General features: G+C 41.7%; 1 protein-coding gene across 4 annotated transcripts in view; it reads left to right on the forward strand.

The window, feature by feature from the left end:
- Positions 1-16774, forward strand: part of rims2a (regulating synaptic membrane exocytosis 2a) — a 132809-nt gene that overhangs the window by 14803 nt on the left and 101232 nt on the right. For all 4 annotated transcript variants that reach the window (XM_041044047.1, XM_041044049.1, XM_041044050.1 and 1 more), the window contains exons 2-5: positions 5265-5297; positions 6195-6287; positions 10208-10418; positions 11088-11099. In XM_041044047.1, the coding sequence (XP_040899981.1) occupies positions 5265-5297; positions 6195-6287; positions 10208-10418; positions 11088-11099 (349 nt within the window). The remainder of the gene's footprint in view (positions 1-5264; positions 5298-6194; positions 6288-10207; positions 10419-11087; positions 11100-16774) is intronic.

Consider the following 16774-nt stretch of genomic DNA (forward strand, 5'->3'; position numbering starts at 1 on the left):
GCAGGGGGTGGGTGGTGTAATTGGAAGGAAATTAGGCCTTGCGTGGCATGTGTGGTAGCACAGTGTGACAGAGCATACTGTGTGTGGGTCCTCTGTTTGTCTAGAACAAACAGAAGTAGATTGTTGTTGATCTACACTCAGCAAACTGACAGAAATGTGTTTTCATGACATTTTTGACATTGGTTGGATAATGATACAACAGGCTGCACGAGGAAAACATCCATATCTGCTGCCTGCATCCTTTTCTGGTGCTGGGACCTAAGTACCTCATAATTACATCTGATCAGAAACTGTTCAAAGACTTCAGTGAGCCACTTTGTTACACTGGGTGGCATTTAAAAAATCAGCTCTAGAGTTGATACTAGAGTTGATTTAGGATAAGATACCTACTGGTAGTTTGATAGCATATTAATGGACTACAGGTGAGCTTTAATTGCTAGCTTGATCCTCCTTTGACATGTTTCCTTTGTATATATGGTTATTGGTTGGTATATGAGATGGATTCATACAGTAAGCAGGATGCGTGCATCCTGTGTGAGTATTTTGCGATGATTTAAGTGCACGTTGAAAAGAAAGATTTATTCTGCTTCTTAAATTGTCTCTTAAAATGCACAGTGACATTTATTTTTTACCAAAGCGTCTGTAATTTGTCATTTGATGTGACAGCCTGTGCCTAAATGTTTTGGCTGCAGTAATAATGAATTATTGTGCTCCTGTGCCAGGCCTTTACTCGCCATCTACCACTGACTGACTGTAAGTAGGTTCTGCTGCCCATCAGAAGATGTTAGGTACACATTAGCTGTTGCTGGACCTGCTGTGGTGCATGTGACACGTTGCCAACCTTGTTCTGGTTGTGGGGGAATGTGATGATTCAGGGCTCGTTGTACAGCTGTCACATCAATGTATTTATCTTAACACAACGGTGACAAATGAGTAGCGGCTTATCAGGGTAAGAGAGATTGCACAGTTTAGAGGAAGGCATGTTAAAAGGATCTTACCGTCCCCTTCTTTCCTTTCCTTTCCTTTCCTTTCCTTTACTCCTCTTCTCTTGTTAGCAAAGATCTCTTCAGAGGGCTTAGATTAATTAAATCTCTGGGACTCACTAAAAAGTTCAGGTCTGTGTGACAGCGCACTGTGCTGCCCGTACAGAAGGAGCCGCACCGAAGCAGCTCTGCTTTGAGCTGATTGAGCTGAAATCTAATACAGAAATGTTGCTGACCTGTTTATTTACCAGGATACTGTGTCGTTTGGCATCACAGTGTATAAATTTTGGTTTGCCTTTTTTGATTTTGCTGTCATCTTTGGTGCTGAGCGGTGGAACTGAAGTCTTTTAAGTGCACTTTACAGAACATGGACAGCAACAGTGTCCTTTCTCCTTTATTTCCTATTGATGATGTTTTGTGTTTGTCCAGCAAGTGTCTCCTCGTTCCTTTGTCACCTCTACCATGAAGGCTGTTGTTGCTGGTTACCTAGTATTTGTGGGATGACTGGTGTTACTGGTTTGTACTTCACCTTCTGTACAGACATCAGGAAAATCCTCCTGTCATACATACAAGCCTTTGTGAACCTCATATAGTTTCAGCTACTGTTGTGTTACACACAATAAATTGGCAATTAAGACAACTTTGTGCAAATACTTTGAATGATTTCTTTTCTTCTCGTTTGTTTGTAGTAGGATTGTTCCTATCAGTTTTTGTCATTAGTGATTGATCAGCTGACGGTGCGGTGGTATAGTGGTTGGCGCTGTCACCTTGCGGCAAGAGGGTTCCAGGTTCCACAAGTGATTGATCTGCTGATTGTTTTCTTGATAAATGGATTGGTCAGTTTGTCTGTAAATGTCAGGAATTTTGAAAAATGCACACGTTTCCCAGAGCTGATAGATTACTCAAAGATTCTTAAATTTACATCAACATAAAGAAAAATACTCACATTTAACAAACTGATACGAGGAAATGTTTGGCAAAGTTTGCTTGAAAAGTGACTGAAACGATTAATCAATTTTTTGTTGACTGACTTATTGACAAACTTACTGTGTGTAGACATAACCACACCTTGCTCCCTCACCTTACCTGTCCTAGCCTCATGGACCCAGGGTGCTACCATGTGTCCTGTCTGCTGCCAGAGGCATTTGTAGATGAACAGAATAGGATCTAGACTGTCTTTGGACGACTAAAATACCAAAAGGTTACTGAACATTACTTTTTAAATCAGACTGGCAGAAATAAATCCAGTTTCAGTTATTTTCCCTCCCCTATCCCCTCCTCTTCAATCTGTTGCTATTATCTGTTGTGTCAGTTTCAGAAGGCACTATACATTAGCACAGGAATTAAATCAAAATGGCATAAAAACAACTTGTGATACATTCCCTCAGAAAACTTCAGGAATCTGCTTCTTAGAAGTTTATGGAGCACATCTGTCCACTAGAGAGCAGTGTGGTATCAGTCTTTGTCAGGCCTGGCTGCTTCTCCATGCAAAGCCAGTGAGGCAGAGTGTGTGGAAACCTAAATACAGCACAAAATAACATCAGAGAGCAAAAATAACAACAGCATGTGACCTATTAAGACCAACAGTGTCATGTAAAAAAAGACTGAATCATACATTTAGACATGGAGATGCTCTACGCAAACGTATCCCTAATACTGTGTGAGTGTGTGTTTTTTGTTCGTGGTAAGCAGAGTGCAGGTTAAAGAGATGGGAAACAGAGACTGTATCTGCCCTGCAGGCCTCCTCAGCAGCCAGGATACTGAATACGTCACTTGTGACATTTTACACTCACTCATTTTACTGCCCCATGTCAAATAATACACTGTGCACTCACTCACTCACACACAACACACACACTCACTCACATATGCACACGTATGAGTACAGTACACACATGGATACGGACACACACATACACGCATAGACAGATACTAGACACACACACACTCTGTCCGGCAGCCGTCCAGGCAGGCAGGCAGGCAGGCAGCAGGCTCCATCAGATAAATATGAGGCTTGTAATGCGACCACAGAGACGGGGCTGATGGGATCAATAAAGAACGGCGCTGCAGGTCATCGGGAGAACACAGCGAGAGGATAAATATGGACTGGCTCATCGGAAAACAGAGCAGCGAGACTGATGGGTACACAGGACTATATCTTCTCTCGTGTGTTCTCTCACCCGTCTGACACAGATCAGACAGACAGATTTCTTGCTCTGCTGTGCTCTACCTCCAGCTAAAGTAGACTGTTGGGAGGCTTCACTGCTGTATTCTGACCCCTCTGCATGAGAAGTGTTTTAGCCTCGGTGCTTGTCTTTTGGGAGTTGAATGGCATCCACTCAGTGTGCACAGTGAGATTAGTCTGAAGTGCTGGATTTTTACTTGGTGAAATGTTGTTTTTTTTAGTGAACTTTTTATTAATTTTCCAATAGATTTTGTTAATTAATTCTTAGTTATCAGGCACCTATTATTGCTATTGTAGTAGTATGTAACTCTATTTAAAGGAGCTTTTAATAGTTTTTTATTGGAGAATTTTAGAACCACATGGCCTGAAAGCTGAAAAAAAAGGATTTTTTACAGTTTAATTTGCTGCTTTTAGCTTCTGAAATGTGAGGATTCAGTATATTTTATATCACTGTATTTTGAATATCATTTATTTTTTAGCCTGTTAGCTGGACAAAAGTGACAATATGAGAATGTCACCTTTGGCCATGCCAATTATTTGAAAACAATGAATAGATTCACTTATAATGAAAATAACTTAATTTCAGTGCTAAGATCACTCATACAGAATCAGATAAAATTCAGTCAACACATTCCATTTCACACAGCTATATAAAGCTGACTATGTACTTAACATAAGTGGTGATGCGGTGTGTGAAGTTCTGATGTGTGATTGTCAGCTACAACTTGTCTCTGTTTTGTTCCTAGACCAGGAGAGAATGGCTGATCTGGCAGCACCAGTGTTAGATGGCAGACAGATGCTAGACGGTCATGTGGTGAAGGCCGTGTGTATGTGTGTGTGTGTGTTTGAATGCCTGTGTAACCTTGGCTGTTCTTGGTACACTGGTAAAGATTATGCATGTTTAGTGACATGTTTCGTGTTTTGCTTCTGAGTCGATGCGGCCATTAGAGGGACAATCTGCTACATAGATGTGGTTGTAAGAAACAGTCATAGCAATTAGTCAAACTATAGAGTTTATCGATGAAATGTAAATGCTATACGTTGTCATCTGATATTCTTAATGTACAGACAGCACAGCCACATGGCAAATGAGCTACATAACAAATAAGTCAAACTGTTGCTTTTGTAGAATGGGTCAGTAAACATGTTTTGGGTCTTAAGACATCAGTGAATAGTTTTATAACCTATATTTTGTGTGCTCATACGTTGTATATTTACAAAAGCAGCCATGTGTAAGGTCTCGGACCTACACATGCATCGGTCTCTATATGTATTTCTTATTTTTCCACTTGTAAACCAAATTCAGATATGACTAAGTGCATAACCTGTTTCTAATCCTGTTCTTACTTTTCCATTGCTTTCTTTCCACTAGCTAGTTTCTTTGATAAGTTAATGGCTGTGATGATAGTCATTATGGAATCTGAAAAAGCATGTGCTGCTGACTCAGCTTAGTGGAAGTGCCTCTCCCATCCTCACCGTGTGATGCAGCTCGGTGTGCAGTTAAAGGCAGTGCTCAGACGTCACTCAGCTGGACTGCTCTGCTGCGCTCGTTACTCTGAACCTGTGCAGATACTTTGCTATGCTTCTGGGAACTGGTGGGCTCGTTTTGGTGGGGGCCACAATCAATTATGGATTTCTCTTAGAAAAACTCCTTGTCCTACTCCTATGAAAACATGCAGTAGGGAGGAGGAATAGCTGGTGTTTGTAGCAGGCCAAAGTGCCATAAAAAGCAATGTTTGTCCATGCTGGTGCACAGTATGAGAGAGGGTGTTACTCACATGAAGCAGTCATTTCTAAGTTTTAATTGTTCCAAACCAAACTTTATGTCATTTAAAGTCACTCTGATGTTCATTTTTTTCATGTTTGTGTACCTCATTACCATTGTCATCATTGTCATCCTCATCAAATCATCACCTATAATATCCTCTGTATTATTCATATCATTGGTTTAAGTATGATTTATGTCATACACATACATCTTAAGTATTATCAGTTGTGTCAGTATTTTGTGCCTTTTAGATTGTTTTTCTCATCTTTGTGTTCTGTATGCACTCAGCTGTGCACACCTTTTTTTTTTTTTTTTTTTTATGTTTTAGGATCAAAGAAGAACCAAAGCCTCAGCCTGCACAGTAAGTAAACTGCATTACCCAGAGTGCTCTAGGCTTTGACACTTCTTCCTGTAAGTCGGTGCTGTGTGCTTCATGTGGCTTTCTCCTCTTTGTCTGGGAGGAAAATGAAAGAAATGTCACTAATGTCATGGAAAGCTGCTGTGGTAGCATGACGACTGCACGGTGGCATTTTATTTTTACAAGCTTTGAATGAACAGCATTTACCAGATTGTTGAATTTTGAGCTGGACGCTAAACGGCTGACTTCCATGACATCAGTGACAACAAGCTTTTCCTTTCAATCAGCTTTGTTATAGCCGGGCCCCAAAACCCTTTCCCCCTCATCCCTGATCTCTAACTGGCTGCCCATTCTCATCCAGTGTGTCATCTGCACTCTGATTGGCTTGTGCAGCCTCTCTGATCCAACCACAAGTGGGGACTAGGTGCACCTATCCCGCTCTACTGAACTGCAGCTGCATTTTGACTAAATCTACCTAAAAGACTAACCAGTCTTAGAACCGCCTACTGCACCACCACCAAGCTGGAATAAATGACTCTCCTGTTGCCCTCACCTGAGCATTTGATGCAGCTCTCATTTCCATTGGCTGTAGAGCTTTCTTGCTTCTTCTCTCCTACCCCCTACTGTAAGGCTGTTTGTATCATCTTTCTCTCTTCTTCTGTCTTTCTCTCCGTATTTCCGACACTGTGTTTGGTTGTCAGTTTTCCACTAATCGCCGCTCTGCCCGTGTCCCGGCCTTTTCCTCTCTCTGCGCTGGTTGTAGTGAATGTCCCTGCTGTTGTTCACTTCTTAGAAACTGACCTGCTTCCTAAAAACCCTTTTCAGGACAGATTGTTTTTTTTTTTTTTTCCCATGATGACTCATTGCAATGTTTCAGTCACACTTTGCTTATTTGAACAGGTGGTTTCCCTTTAGTGGGATCACTGAGCTGGTAAATAACGTTCTTCAGCCCCAGCAAAAGTCCCAAAATGACAAGGAGCCAGAGCCAGACGCGTAAGTAATAGTACAGTCCCCCTTTTCACCTCCGCCCAGCAGGCACAAACATACAGTGGTGACCCCAGCTGCTGGATGCGCAGTCAAACAGAGTTTGTTTGACTCTTAGAATATTTTATATAGTTTCTCAGTATGTTTTGTGAAGCATATGAGAGAGTGATGGTGTGGGAGTGATGTGCAATGATGGATTCTACTTTTATAAATGACATAATGCTCCCTGGGGTGCAACTAAATCCAATATATTCAACTTAACAGAGGACAACAGACACTGTTATACTTGTTTAGTTATTCCATAGCCCTGATGCCATGAAAAAATGGCATAAAATAGAGTTCATTACATGTTATTATATTCCACACTTAAATTCTTTTCATTATTTAAAACAGCCACAAGGACAGCGTTTTGGTTAATGTTAAATGAGGTTATGTCATTGATAAAAGGCTTTTTTGTTACAGTCAATCACGTCAGTGTATTTATGATAAAGGTTTATTGCAAATTAATTTGAATATGGACAAAGAGTAATATGATGCTACAACAACTTGTCTCATATATTTGACTGAAACCAAGACTACACAGTGAATGAGTCCCACGGTTTAATTTGAGGGTTAGAATAGTGTCGAAAATCTATGTTCTATATATTATCCCCAAAATTTCCTGTAGTACAACAAGAAAGTCGTATTCATAACAAGTGCGCCACCTTTGGCTAAAAATTCTGTTCCTCACCTTTGAAGTCACAGTCATGTGACTGTGTTTCTATAATACAGTGAATAGCGAATAAGTGATTTTGCACTCAGCGTTTTTCACATTCAGATTTTTATCTGTCATAGCATGAAAAGCACAGGTGTAATTAATATCACTGATAGCGACTCTGTTCCATTAAGAGTCTCAGTAAGTCATTCATGATGTGTTATTAGCTACACCTTGTGTCGTGACAAGGTCTGCAAAGGCAGGTGAAGTCTTGTTAGAGGCCACAGTGGCCCCTTAGAAGACACATGCTGGAGTGAAAGGAATTTAGCAACTTGAACCAAATTTAAATTTTCCCAAATTTTAATAAATTTGTCCCAAAGTAAATAATATGCTTGTATGTCTGTATAATGTGAAAGGGTTTGCTCCCACTGACAAACCCACAGAAAATTATCATCCAACTCTGGAGCATTTAGCCTATTTTAGCTTAATGTACTTGCTGGTTTTACAGCCTAGAAAACGCTGTGTTTGGTTCAGTGTTATCTGCCTCAGCAGCAGGAAGGTGTTTAGCAAAAAAATCTATGCTACATGCTCAGCACCAAACAATATTTTTTCCTCAAGAGTTAGTGGAGACCAAACCAAAGCAAAGAGGAGAATGAATATTAGACTTTTAATTTGTCAAGTGGCAGGAAAACAAATTCATGGTAGTGCTGTTCTGTATCTGCTAGATGCGTAAGCAGATAATTGTTTGTTAATGTTAGCCATACTACATTTGTAAGGTGATATGTCAGGGCGGTGGGGTTGTCAGCTTGTTGTGGAGTTCTTCTGCTGCCAAGTGGACAATAAATCATCTGATGTTGTGTTAGCCAGATAACTTTGTTACATATGATATAACTGCTTAAAACCAAAATACAACCTCAGTTTTTATCACTTGAATTTATTTCAATGAATGCTATCAGTACATAGATATAGAAGACAGTTAATACACTGTAATGTCTGACTGTTGTTTGTGGCAGAGGTAGAGTCCAGAATCTTGTAGTTCAGGGCTTGTAGTTCAGCCCCGCTGTCATATGTCCAAGAGAGAGGCTCATGTTACCGGCTGTGTGTAGCTGCTCTGGTGCGCCCCAGAGGTAAGAGAGCTCCGATACGCTAGCATGGGACAGGACAATGAGCCGCGTATGATTACTCGTCAGCAGTGTCACCTACATTTGACCGTGTTTGACCGAATAAGTAAACCCTTTGGAATGGGCACTGTGTACCAGTTGCCTGCTGCCACTTGAGTCTACGCCCGCTCCACATTCATTCTTTGTTTTTCTTCTTTATGCTTTAGTTGATAACTCATTTGCTTTATTTAAATCTTCTACATGTATTTTTCAGCCTCTATCAATCTGTTCCTTCTTGCTCCCTGATATCTGTCTCAGTTCTCGGCTTAGAATCAACACAGTTAATGCACACGACAGTCAGATTTGTAAAACTTGTGTCTGTACCTTCAAGCGGTGAGTGAGTGATACAGTGGAAGGGAGAGGTAATCATTTGTTATCTTTAACAGCTCCTCTCAGTGACCTTGTCTGTCAATAGAGCAGTGGCCCTTAGACCATGTAGTGGCCCTGGATTGAGCACATGTCTCTGTAAACATTTGAGTGTAAGCGTAGATTTAGTGAGAATAAAACCTGATCTTTTGTAGTCTTATTTCCTTGATCCTCGGAGACAGTGGCTTTACCTCTTGTATCACAGTCTTCATCACTCCGTTATCAGGCCCTCTGTCAGTAAATGAGATTTGGTGGGCTGTGTTAAACAAGGCTACATACTAATCTCTGCTTGGTAAACACACAAAGGCTGTGACACAATTAGCCCTTTAATCCCTTAGTGGGTACAACAAGGGGCATGCCACTGGCACTCTATCTAATGTTTAGATCGCACAGAGACTTCCTCACGCAACCCACACACACACGGGAAGTCTTCAGGTGGTGTTTGGCCGTTACATTTGGGCTCTAAAGGTCTGGTTGTGGGTAAAGGAAGCATGTTTATCTCAAATGCAGAGCTGTACGTGGTAAAAGGATAGCGCTGCTCAATAATTCACAAGTGCTAATGAATGTTGCAGGGGATATGTGGGGCGAAACCAATTCTAATCGCCATATTATGAAGTCAGCCCAGTGTTTAGTTTCCAAGGAGACGCTCAATTGACATGTGTCATACAAAATGCATGCGAAGAGTCCATGCAGGTTTTTTTCAGTAGCCTCTCAGGACTTGTTAGGAGTTAAGGATCTACTGTATAAGATCAGGTGTAATGTATCCGTTGGAGGCCATGTATAGGACACAAAAATAACACAATAATAGATGCAGAGCTGGTAAAGGGAAACAGGATGGTGGGCTCCACTGTGTGTGACCCCCCCCGATTTCCTAAATATAGGAAATACTAATTGTGTGTATTGGTAATACCATTACCTAACATTATGGCTCTCGGGTGTTCTCTGTCTCACCTTACGACTGTCCTGATATAGAAACACAGGTGCAAATGATTCATTAAACGCAGGGGGAACCTGAGAAAGTGGAATTAAGTGATGTTCTTAAACTTGCAAAGCAAATTTGATACCCACCCCCTGTTTTGGGAGAGGTGCGGTATCAAAGGAGGAACTCGGCTTTGAAGCTTCTGAGGTCATGGTATTTGCTTTTTCTTTCAAAATCTCACACGCCACACACGTCTGAGGTTATATCAGTTAGTCAGCCGATACTAGGAGCTCACTGTGGACGTGTGATTTTCATAAAAGGGCTCAACACATGACTCATGTTGAAAGCTAAAAGGGTAATTCTGATGGAAGATTGTTTGCCCTAAACATGTGCATTTGTCTGCCAGTTACACCATAACAGAAAAATAAATATTTATTTATTCTCCATGTCTAAATTGATTACATGAAAATTATACATTTTATTAGTCTGTGTGTAGTTATTAATCTAAAACTTTTCAAGTAAAATACAACAAGTTTTGGATAAAATCCTCTTATATCATTGGCCCTTAGGTCAGTGTTATTCTGATGTGTATTTTAAAGGACCATCAAGGAAAGTGTTTTACAAATTAGCTTGGGGTGTAAATGCCATGGAATATATCATTGGTTCATGCTATATACTTGTCCCTGTACAAATAAACGTTGGCTCTATAAACCAAACACAAACCTTTTTTTTTTATAGGTCAAACCTTACCTGCTTTTTCCTAACATCTGTCCTTCCCTTTCGCTTACAGGAAGTTGCACCAGCAGTTTGAATCGTATAAGGACCAGGTTAAGAAGATGGGGGAGGAGGCTAAGCAGGTTCAGGATCAGAAGAGCGAAGCCCCAACCTGCGGGATATGCCACAAAACCAAGTTTGCCGATGGCTGTGGCCACCTCTGTTCATATTGCCAAACGAAATTCTGTGCTCGGTGCGGAGGACGAGTGTCTCTGCGGTCAAATAAGGTAACGCTGGCTTGCATGCTCGGTACTCTCCATTTACAAAGACACATACACACATACAGATGTCCCGCCCCCAGGCAAATTTCTCCCTACACTACTATTTGAAATCCAAGGTTATGAAACATTGCAGTGAAATCATAATCTGGGAACTGAGCCAACAGCGTCTCTAATGGCAACTAATGTTTTTCAGATTATCAGCATCAGCTCCAGTCCGAGACTCTCTGCATGTCTTTGTTCTAATTCTGTCCACTCTGATGTGTTGATTCACAGCTGTAGATTTTCTGTTCATACTTACTGTACCTTACAGTTGTTCAGTTTCACCACTGGAGGGAACTGTTCCTCCTTTTCTTCTCCCATAAAGGAACCTGATGCCTGCTTTTGTATAATGTGGCACTTCGGTGTCTAACTAACCTCTGTCAAATCCTCCCCTCAGACTAAGCCAGAGCTTTTAGTGTTAGACCGCTTAAATTTGAATCATGAGCTTGAGTGTTTTTATGTGATGCCATCCAATCCTTTGCTGTTGGAGTATGTGAAAATGCTACCAGGACCTACTAATGCCACTCACAATCTCTCTCTCCCCCTATCTTTCCTGCTCCCCTCCCCCTCTCCCTCCGTCTCTCTGTCTCCCTCTTCTCTTTCTGCTGCATTCCTGCTCTCATGGAATTGCAACAGGAGGACAAAGTGGTTAGCAAAATCTTTTCTGCGTTTCTTGGGAACTGTGTCTGGACATAAGCATTGTTCATGAAATGCTATGATAATGTATATATACACATACAGCAGCCATTAATGACATGAAACAATCAACCGGAGTCCTGATCACGCCAGTCTGTGAGTCTATCGCTGAATAAGCATGAGGTTATTTACAAAAAAAAAAAAAAGCTGTTTTCAGAATGGTAAAAAAATGCTTTTGATATGGGTGCTTACCATGCAGCTTTATCTATATCTATATCTATATCTATATCTGTGCAACTAACTGAACAACTTTAGCATCACAAAGACAGCTGGATGCTCGTATCAGAGAGGTCATACCATTGTTGCTGTCCATGTATAACATAGATTTTCCTTAGTTGTCTCAGCTGTAAACTGCTAATGTTTAGCGTCGACTGTCAGACAGTAACTGAACAGTCTGCAGTTCAGACTGAAGGGAGGTACACACTGGCAGATTTCTTTGAAACAACAGAGCAGCAAAAACACTGGGAGAGACCTCTGTTCTCCCTCCAGTTGTACGGGCTGCCATTGTTCCCTAGTAGATAATAGCTGGGAGATCGGTTTCCATGTTGTACAGATGGTGTTGAGTAATAACAGTGGCAGCAGGCTGGCGATGGATGTTGATGGGGCATTGGCAGGGAGGACATGGCATATGCCTCTGAGGCAGTGCCCACTATTTACCTCGTGGTGGCCTCCTGGCACTCAAGGTCAATTCTCCATGCAGACCACGGACGCTGATGTTAATACAGCGTTGTTCAAAAATGAATTTAACAACAATTTTTGTAATGTGAAGGCGTTCTAGTTGTGTACACTTAGATACAGCTGCAAAACCTCCACTAAATTGCTGATATATAGGCCTGTCTTCAGCAGGGGAGCAGAGTGGAGTGTTCAGTCAGAGGAATGGAGAGCCAGCATGGACGGGAATGAGCAGAAGAGATAGCAGGGAGTATGGGGTGAATGGTGGAAGAGAAGGCAGGTTAGTTCACCAGTCACAGACTAGTCATACACACCTGACTGTGTACTGTCATATACACAGTCTGATTGGGTTTTAGCCGAGACGAGATAAAAAGATTATTTTAAAGTTCTGTGAGGAGCTGAAGTTCAAGTTAACCGAGTAAACATCTGCAAGCAGTTCACAACTGACCTGAGGTCAGTTCAGGTGACTCAGGTTGGTTGAACTCCATTTATTTCCAATCAATATTTATTTTGAAATCCATTATCTTTTAGAATTTATGTAGATGGTATAACTGCAGAAGTAAGCGGGATGTTTTGGAGCTGTGAATGTTGATTCATGCTAACGGCACATTATTAGCCAATACAGAAGACAGCACAGGGCATTAGCTGTTAGTTAGATTTGTGCTACAGTATACACAGCAACCCACCGGGACTATTGAGATATCGATTGCTGATTGTTTATGTGACCGTGCTTGTAGTCACAAATGGACAGAAGCTTTGATTACCCTGCCACATTTTGGTGTGCCGAAGCAGCTCGTCTGAAAGCTTGTGTGTCAGTGAAAGAGGTGGCGGTGGTGAAATCTGTTCTTTTTCCATCCGTCTACTCTTTCCCTCTCTCACAGATGGTGACAGCAGTGGCGAGAGAGATCTTGTTCTGTGAAACGCCATTGAATATTTACAAGTCTGAGACGGCTCGCAGAGCTTTGGCTCACTGCAATATCATATAGAGGCACTGAGAGTTAAACAGCTGGTAAAGGAATGTAGACTCTGAAAGATGGAGGGCTCTGCCCAGTAACCCCCTTTAGACTGGACCTCTGACACACTTGAAAAACGCACAATTAATCATTGTGTCCTATCACAACAAGCCAAATAATAGATAGAAAAAAAAAACGAATAAAATATCTGTGTTGATAACAATCACTCCTGATTAATTGTGTCAGGTGGTTCAGCCTCTACCTTAGATACCTGAAGCACAGAGTGACTTTTTCAGGGTGAAAATATGAAACGCCTCTGATGTAGATAAACTGTGTGTCAGTGTTGTGAAGTCTTCAGAGTCCCTGCTTGTAGCGGTGGAGCTCCCCACCATTTCCTCTGATGTGGCTTCAAAAGGGCCTGAGGAATCAGCAGTCTCCGGGGAGGAAGTCATTTGTGATTAAAGCAACTCTTGAAGACGTTACATGTGCTTCTTGGCCCCTCAACATTCCTGCTATGAAACAGAGCGGGAAGGACTGCAGTATTTTACAAGGACCTCTTTCAGTTTTGAACAGCTTTTTATTGAATAGCATGTTGCTGTAGTGAATGAAATAGATTTGTGAGTCCCTTAACAGCACCACAGAAATCATTAGCATCATTAGGAGATACCATATGGACTCTGCTCATTCCACATACTGTAACCCTCTGCATAGCATTTTGAAAAATTTCACCTATTATTGGTTTTGAGAATAGAAATGAATAATTATTAAAATGTCTTAAACATATCTGATTAAATAACTAACTAGCTAACCCTTTCTAACTCACTGCGTACTAGCAATGTATAGAGCTCTGAACTGCATGCAGTGTTACAGTATCTTTGCAGTGATGTAGTTAGCAAAGCCCAGAGCAGAATTAACTGTGTAATAATGTGTCCAAAGTGAAGCAAAATCACAGACCAAATTCATTTTCACCTCCTCCAGGTGCTGGAAGTTGTGGCACACATCATTTGCCTCTGTGCTGCACAGCTTGAAAACATATGGCATGTACATTTTCCTCATTTGAGAGTTTTATGTTTGCAGAAGGATGCACAACTCTGCATTTTTTCAAATTGGCTGTACAGGGACTTTTACAAGGTACTGGTGCCACACATGGTGTTATGTGTATTTTCCCTGATACTAGACAAAATTCAAATTGTGGCTCCATGAGTTCATGGTCCTGCAGTGAGCTGGCTGCATAAAGAGAAATGCACTACGATTGCGATGACAGCAGCTGTGTTGTGTGTTTTACTGGAGATCAGGATATGGTTACAGATCAGAGTTTAAAAAAAAAAAAAAAGCTGTGCCAATCAGTTTTCCGCGTAACCGCGTCTCCCTGTCCTATTGGACAGCGGGAGCGGAGCTGGGACGCGCCGCATATGTAATGAGCTCCCATCAACTCCGGCACAGCTCTGACTCTGTATCACAGATGAACTAACACAGCGGTGGTGGGAACCAGAACGTGATTTGACGCGTTTATCGCTCGGCTCACATGTTTCCTCCCCGTAGACCCACTGACATTGAGTCTGGCATTGTTCGCGCGGTTTGATGGCTCCACTGTAACGATCCAAGCCTGGAATCTGTCTTTTTGATTTTTTTTTAAGAAAAAAAAACGAACTGGCGTCTTTGGATCATGTAATTGTTGACAGAAACGGAGAAGAAGACTGTGTCCGTGTTATGGGATCGGATGTGGTCAGTTGAGTCCCCGGTAACCTTCACGGTGTTTTCCGCTGCCGCTGTCCGGCAGGCAGCCTGTTGTCTGGACTTGGAGCTGTCCGCGGTGCTGAAGGTCGGAGCAGTTTTCTTCGTTTTCAGGAGCAGGAGCTGCGGACAGTCGTCACTACATTGTACGGACTTATTGACGGCGATCTTTCTGCACTGAGACACTGTCCCCCCCCCCCCCACCCCAGAGGCACCATGGGTAAGCTGAGTGAGCATGAGGCTGGGACTGCATCGCGTTTTTCACCGGTCATGTTGTTTGTCAGACCGTTTCCGCTCTCTTGGGGAACATGTACTGCTGTCATTCTTTTTCAGTCCTTAGACGATGGAAGGAGCGTCTCCATCCTTGTAATGTTTTCAATGCAGTATTTTACCGACATTTATTTTTTTGCTTCCAAAAATTACTTCAGTGAGCGCAAGTCATATCTGTCCAAAATAAAATAATTGTAACATGTTTCTATAGGTCTGACTGAGGCTGAAGGGGAGGAGATGTGGCTCTGGCAGACATGAGCCATTTCCCTGTAAAACCATTATTTTGGATCGCTCCAGTATTCCCCTCCTCTCCCTCTGACTCTGAACTTCAAACAAGGAGCATAAATATTCATCATGTCTATTATTATTGCTGGCGCGCACACTAAAATTAGAAGCTCATTAAAATGTAATTCACCACGTGCAGCCACTGTTCAAGCATGTGAATGTAGGCCTCCCCCTTTCATTCTCATTGGCCGCTTAATGAATCACACCTAAATGCCCTGTAAACTTTGTTATTCTGGAGAACTGCCTCAAAAGCCTCATTCCATGTACAGCTTTTATGGAATTTATTCATATTATTTCTCTGGTTTAGGGGCAATATCCCCACAGATATGCAGCTGTGATGCAGAAAACACGGTCAGAGGAACTATCTATGCAGTGACTCTGAATGTTAAAAATCTAGAGTTTGACTTGTCTTGATATACATTATTCAGTGCCCTACATGTGCATTTAAATGCTTGTCACTGCAGCCCATCACGCGGTGTAGCCCTCAGCCGTGACAATAATTTGCTCTGGAGTTCAGTAGATAGTATCCTGACTGATGCCGGTGTGCTTAGTCTGGACTCAGTCCAGACCGGGACGTTCTCAGGAACACTCCACTCCCCGAACAATGAGTCTTTAATGAGTGGTTCAGTTCACCTCAGTTCAGGTGAAGGAGAGAAACACCAAGGCAATATGATACCGATGACAGTTCATTTACTGCCACATCAATATTGCAGCATGTGCCATCTCTAGGCTTTACTTCGGCTCTTTTTTTTTTTTACATTATTTTTCTGGCATCTTTCCCTTTATTAGATAGCCGATAGGAGGCAGGGTGAAAGAAAAAGATATGAAATGTGTTTCCCAGATTGAAGCAAGCCATGACCTCCATGGTTACATAGGTTGCATCTTAGAACACAGGTCCATCCGGATGCCCACATCTTTTCTTTTCTCAAATTAAATGAATACAGCAGCTGTCAATCACAACAAAGACTGTTTCCAAATTTTAAAGAGCCTCATGTGAAATCAAGACAAGTGATTTAGCAGTTAGATTACATATACTGTTATGAATGGATGTAAAAATGTCATTGATTTAATTTAACATTAAAGCTGGCTTTCCATCTGAGCACACTGTGATGTGCCTGGAAGGATAGTGCTGATTCACTCTGGAGCCTCTGTTAAGTAACGCTGTAGTGCAGTTTAATGGCCACAAGAGAGAGCTCAGTGCTCCCTGTTCCTGCAAATCCAGCTGCTTTGTGTGTGTGTGTGTGAGACTCCTTCAGGAAAATTTTGAATGGAGCAGGCAAAAAAGAGAACATGTAAAGTACATCGCTGAAGGGTACACGCTATTTTCTGTGTGCTAGTTATGTGTAGTAATCTGTATATGTTGTGTAGGACAGGACTGTTCACAAAACACATAAAAGGTGTGTTTTTCAAAATCTTTTTGTGACATGATATATGACCCCTGTCATTTGGGAACAGATAAATGTTTCCTGTCAAAGATAGCCCGTCCTTCAGTGATATCCTTGGCCGTATACTTCTTGCTATCCTCCCTCTCCTATAAGCACACACACACATTTTTTTTGGAAGATTATATTTGCTGGTATCAATGAAAACACCCTCGGTCTGAAGTATTAGAAAGGAAATTATTTATTGATCCCATGGCACTGGGTGTTTGTTTCCCTTAATTCAGTGCCTCAGTGAACAGCCTATAGCACATTTAATAGAGTATATATCTTC

This window comes from Toxotes jaculatrix, chromosome 8 (genome assembly GCF_017976425.1).
Source record: "Toxotes jaculatrix isolate fToxJac2 chromosome 8, fToxJac2.pri, whole genome shotgun sequence".
Classification (NCBI taxonomy): domain Eukaryota; kingdom Metazoa; phylum Chordata; class Actinopteri; family Toxotidae; genus Toxotes; species Toxotes jaculatrix.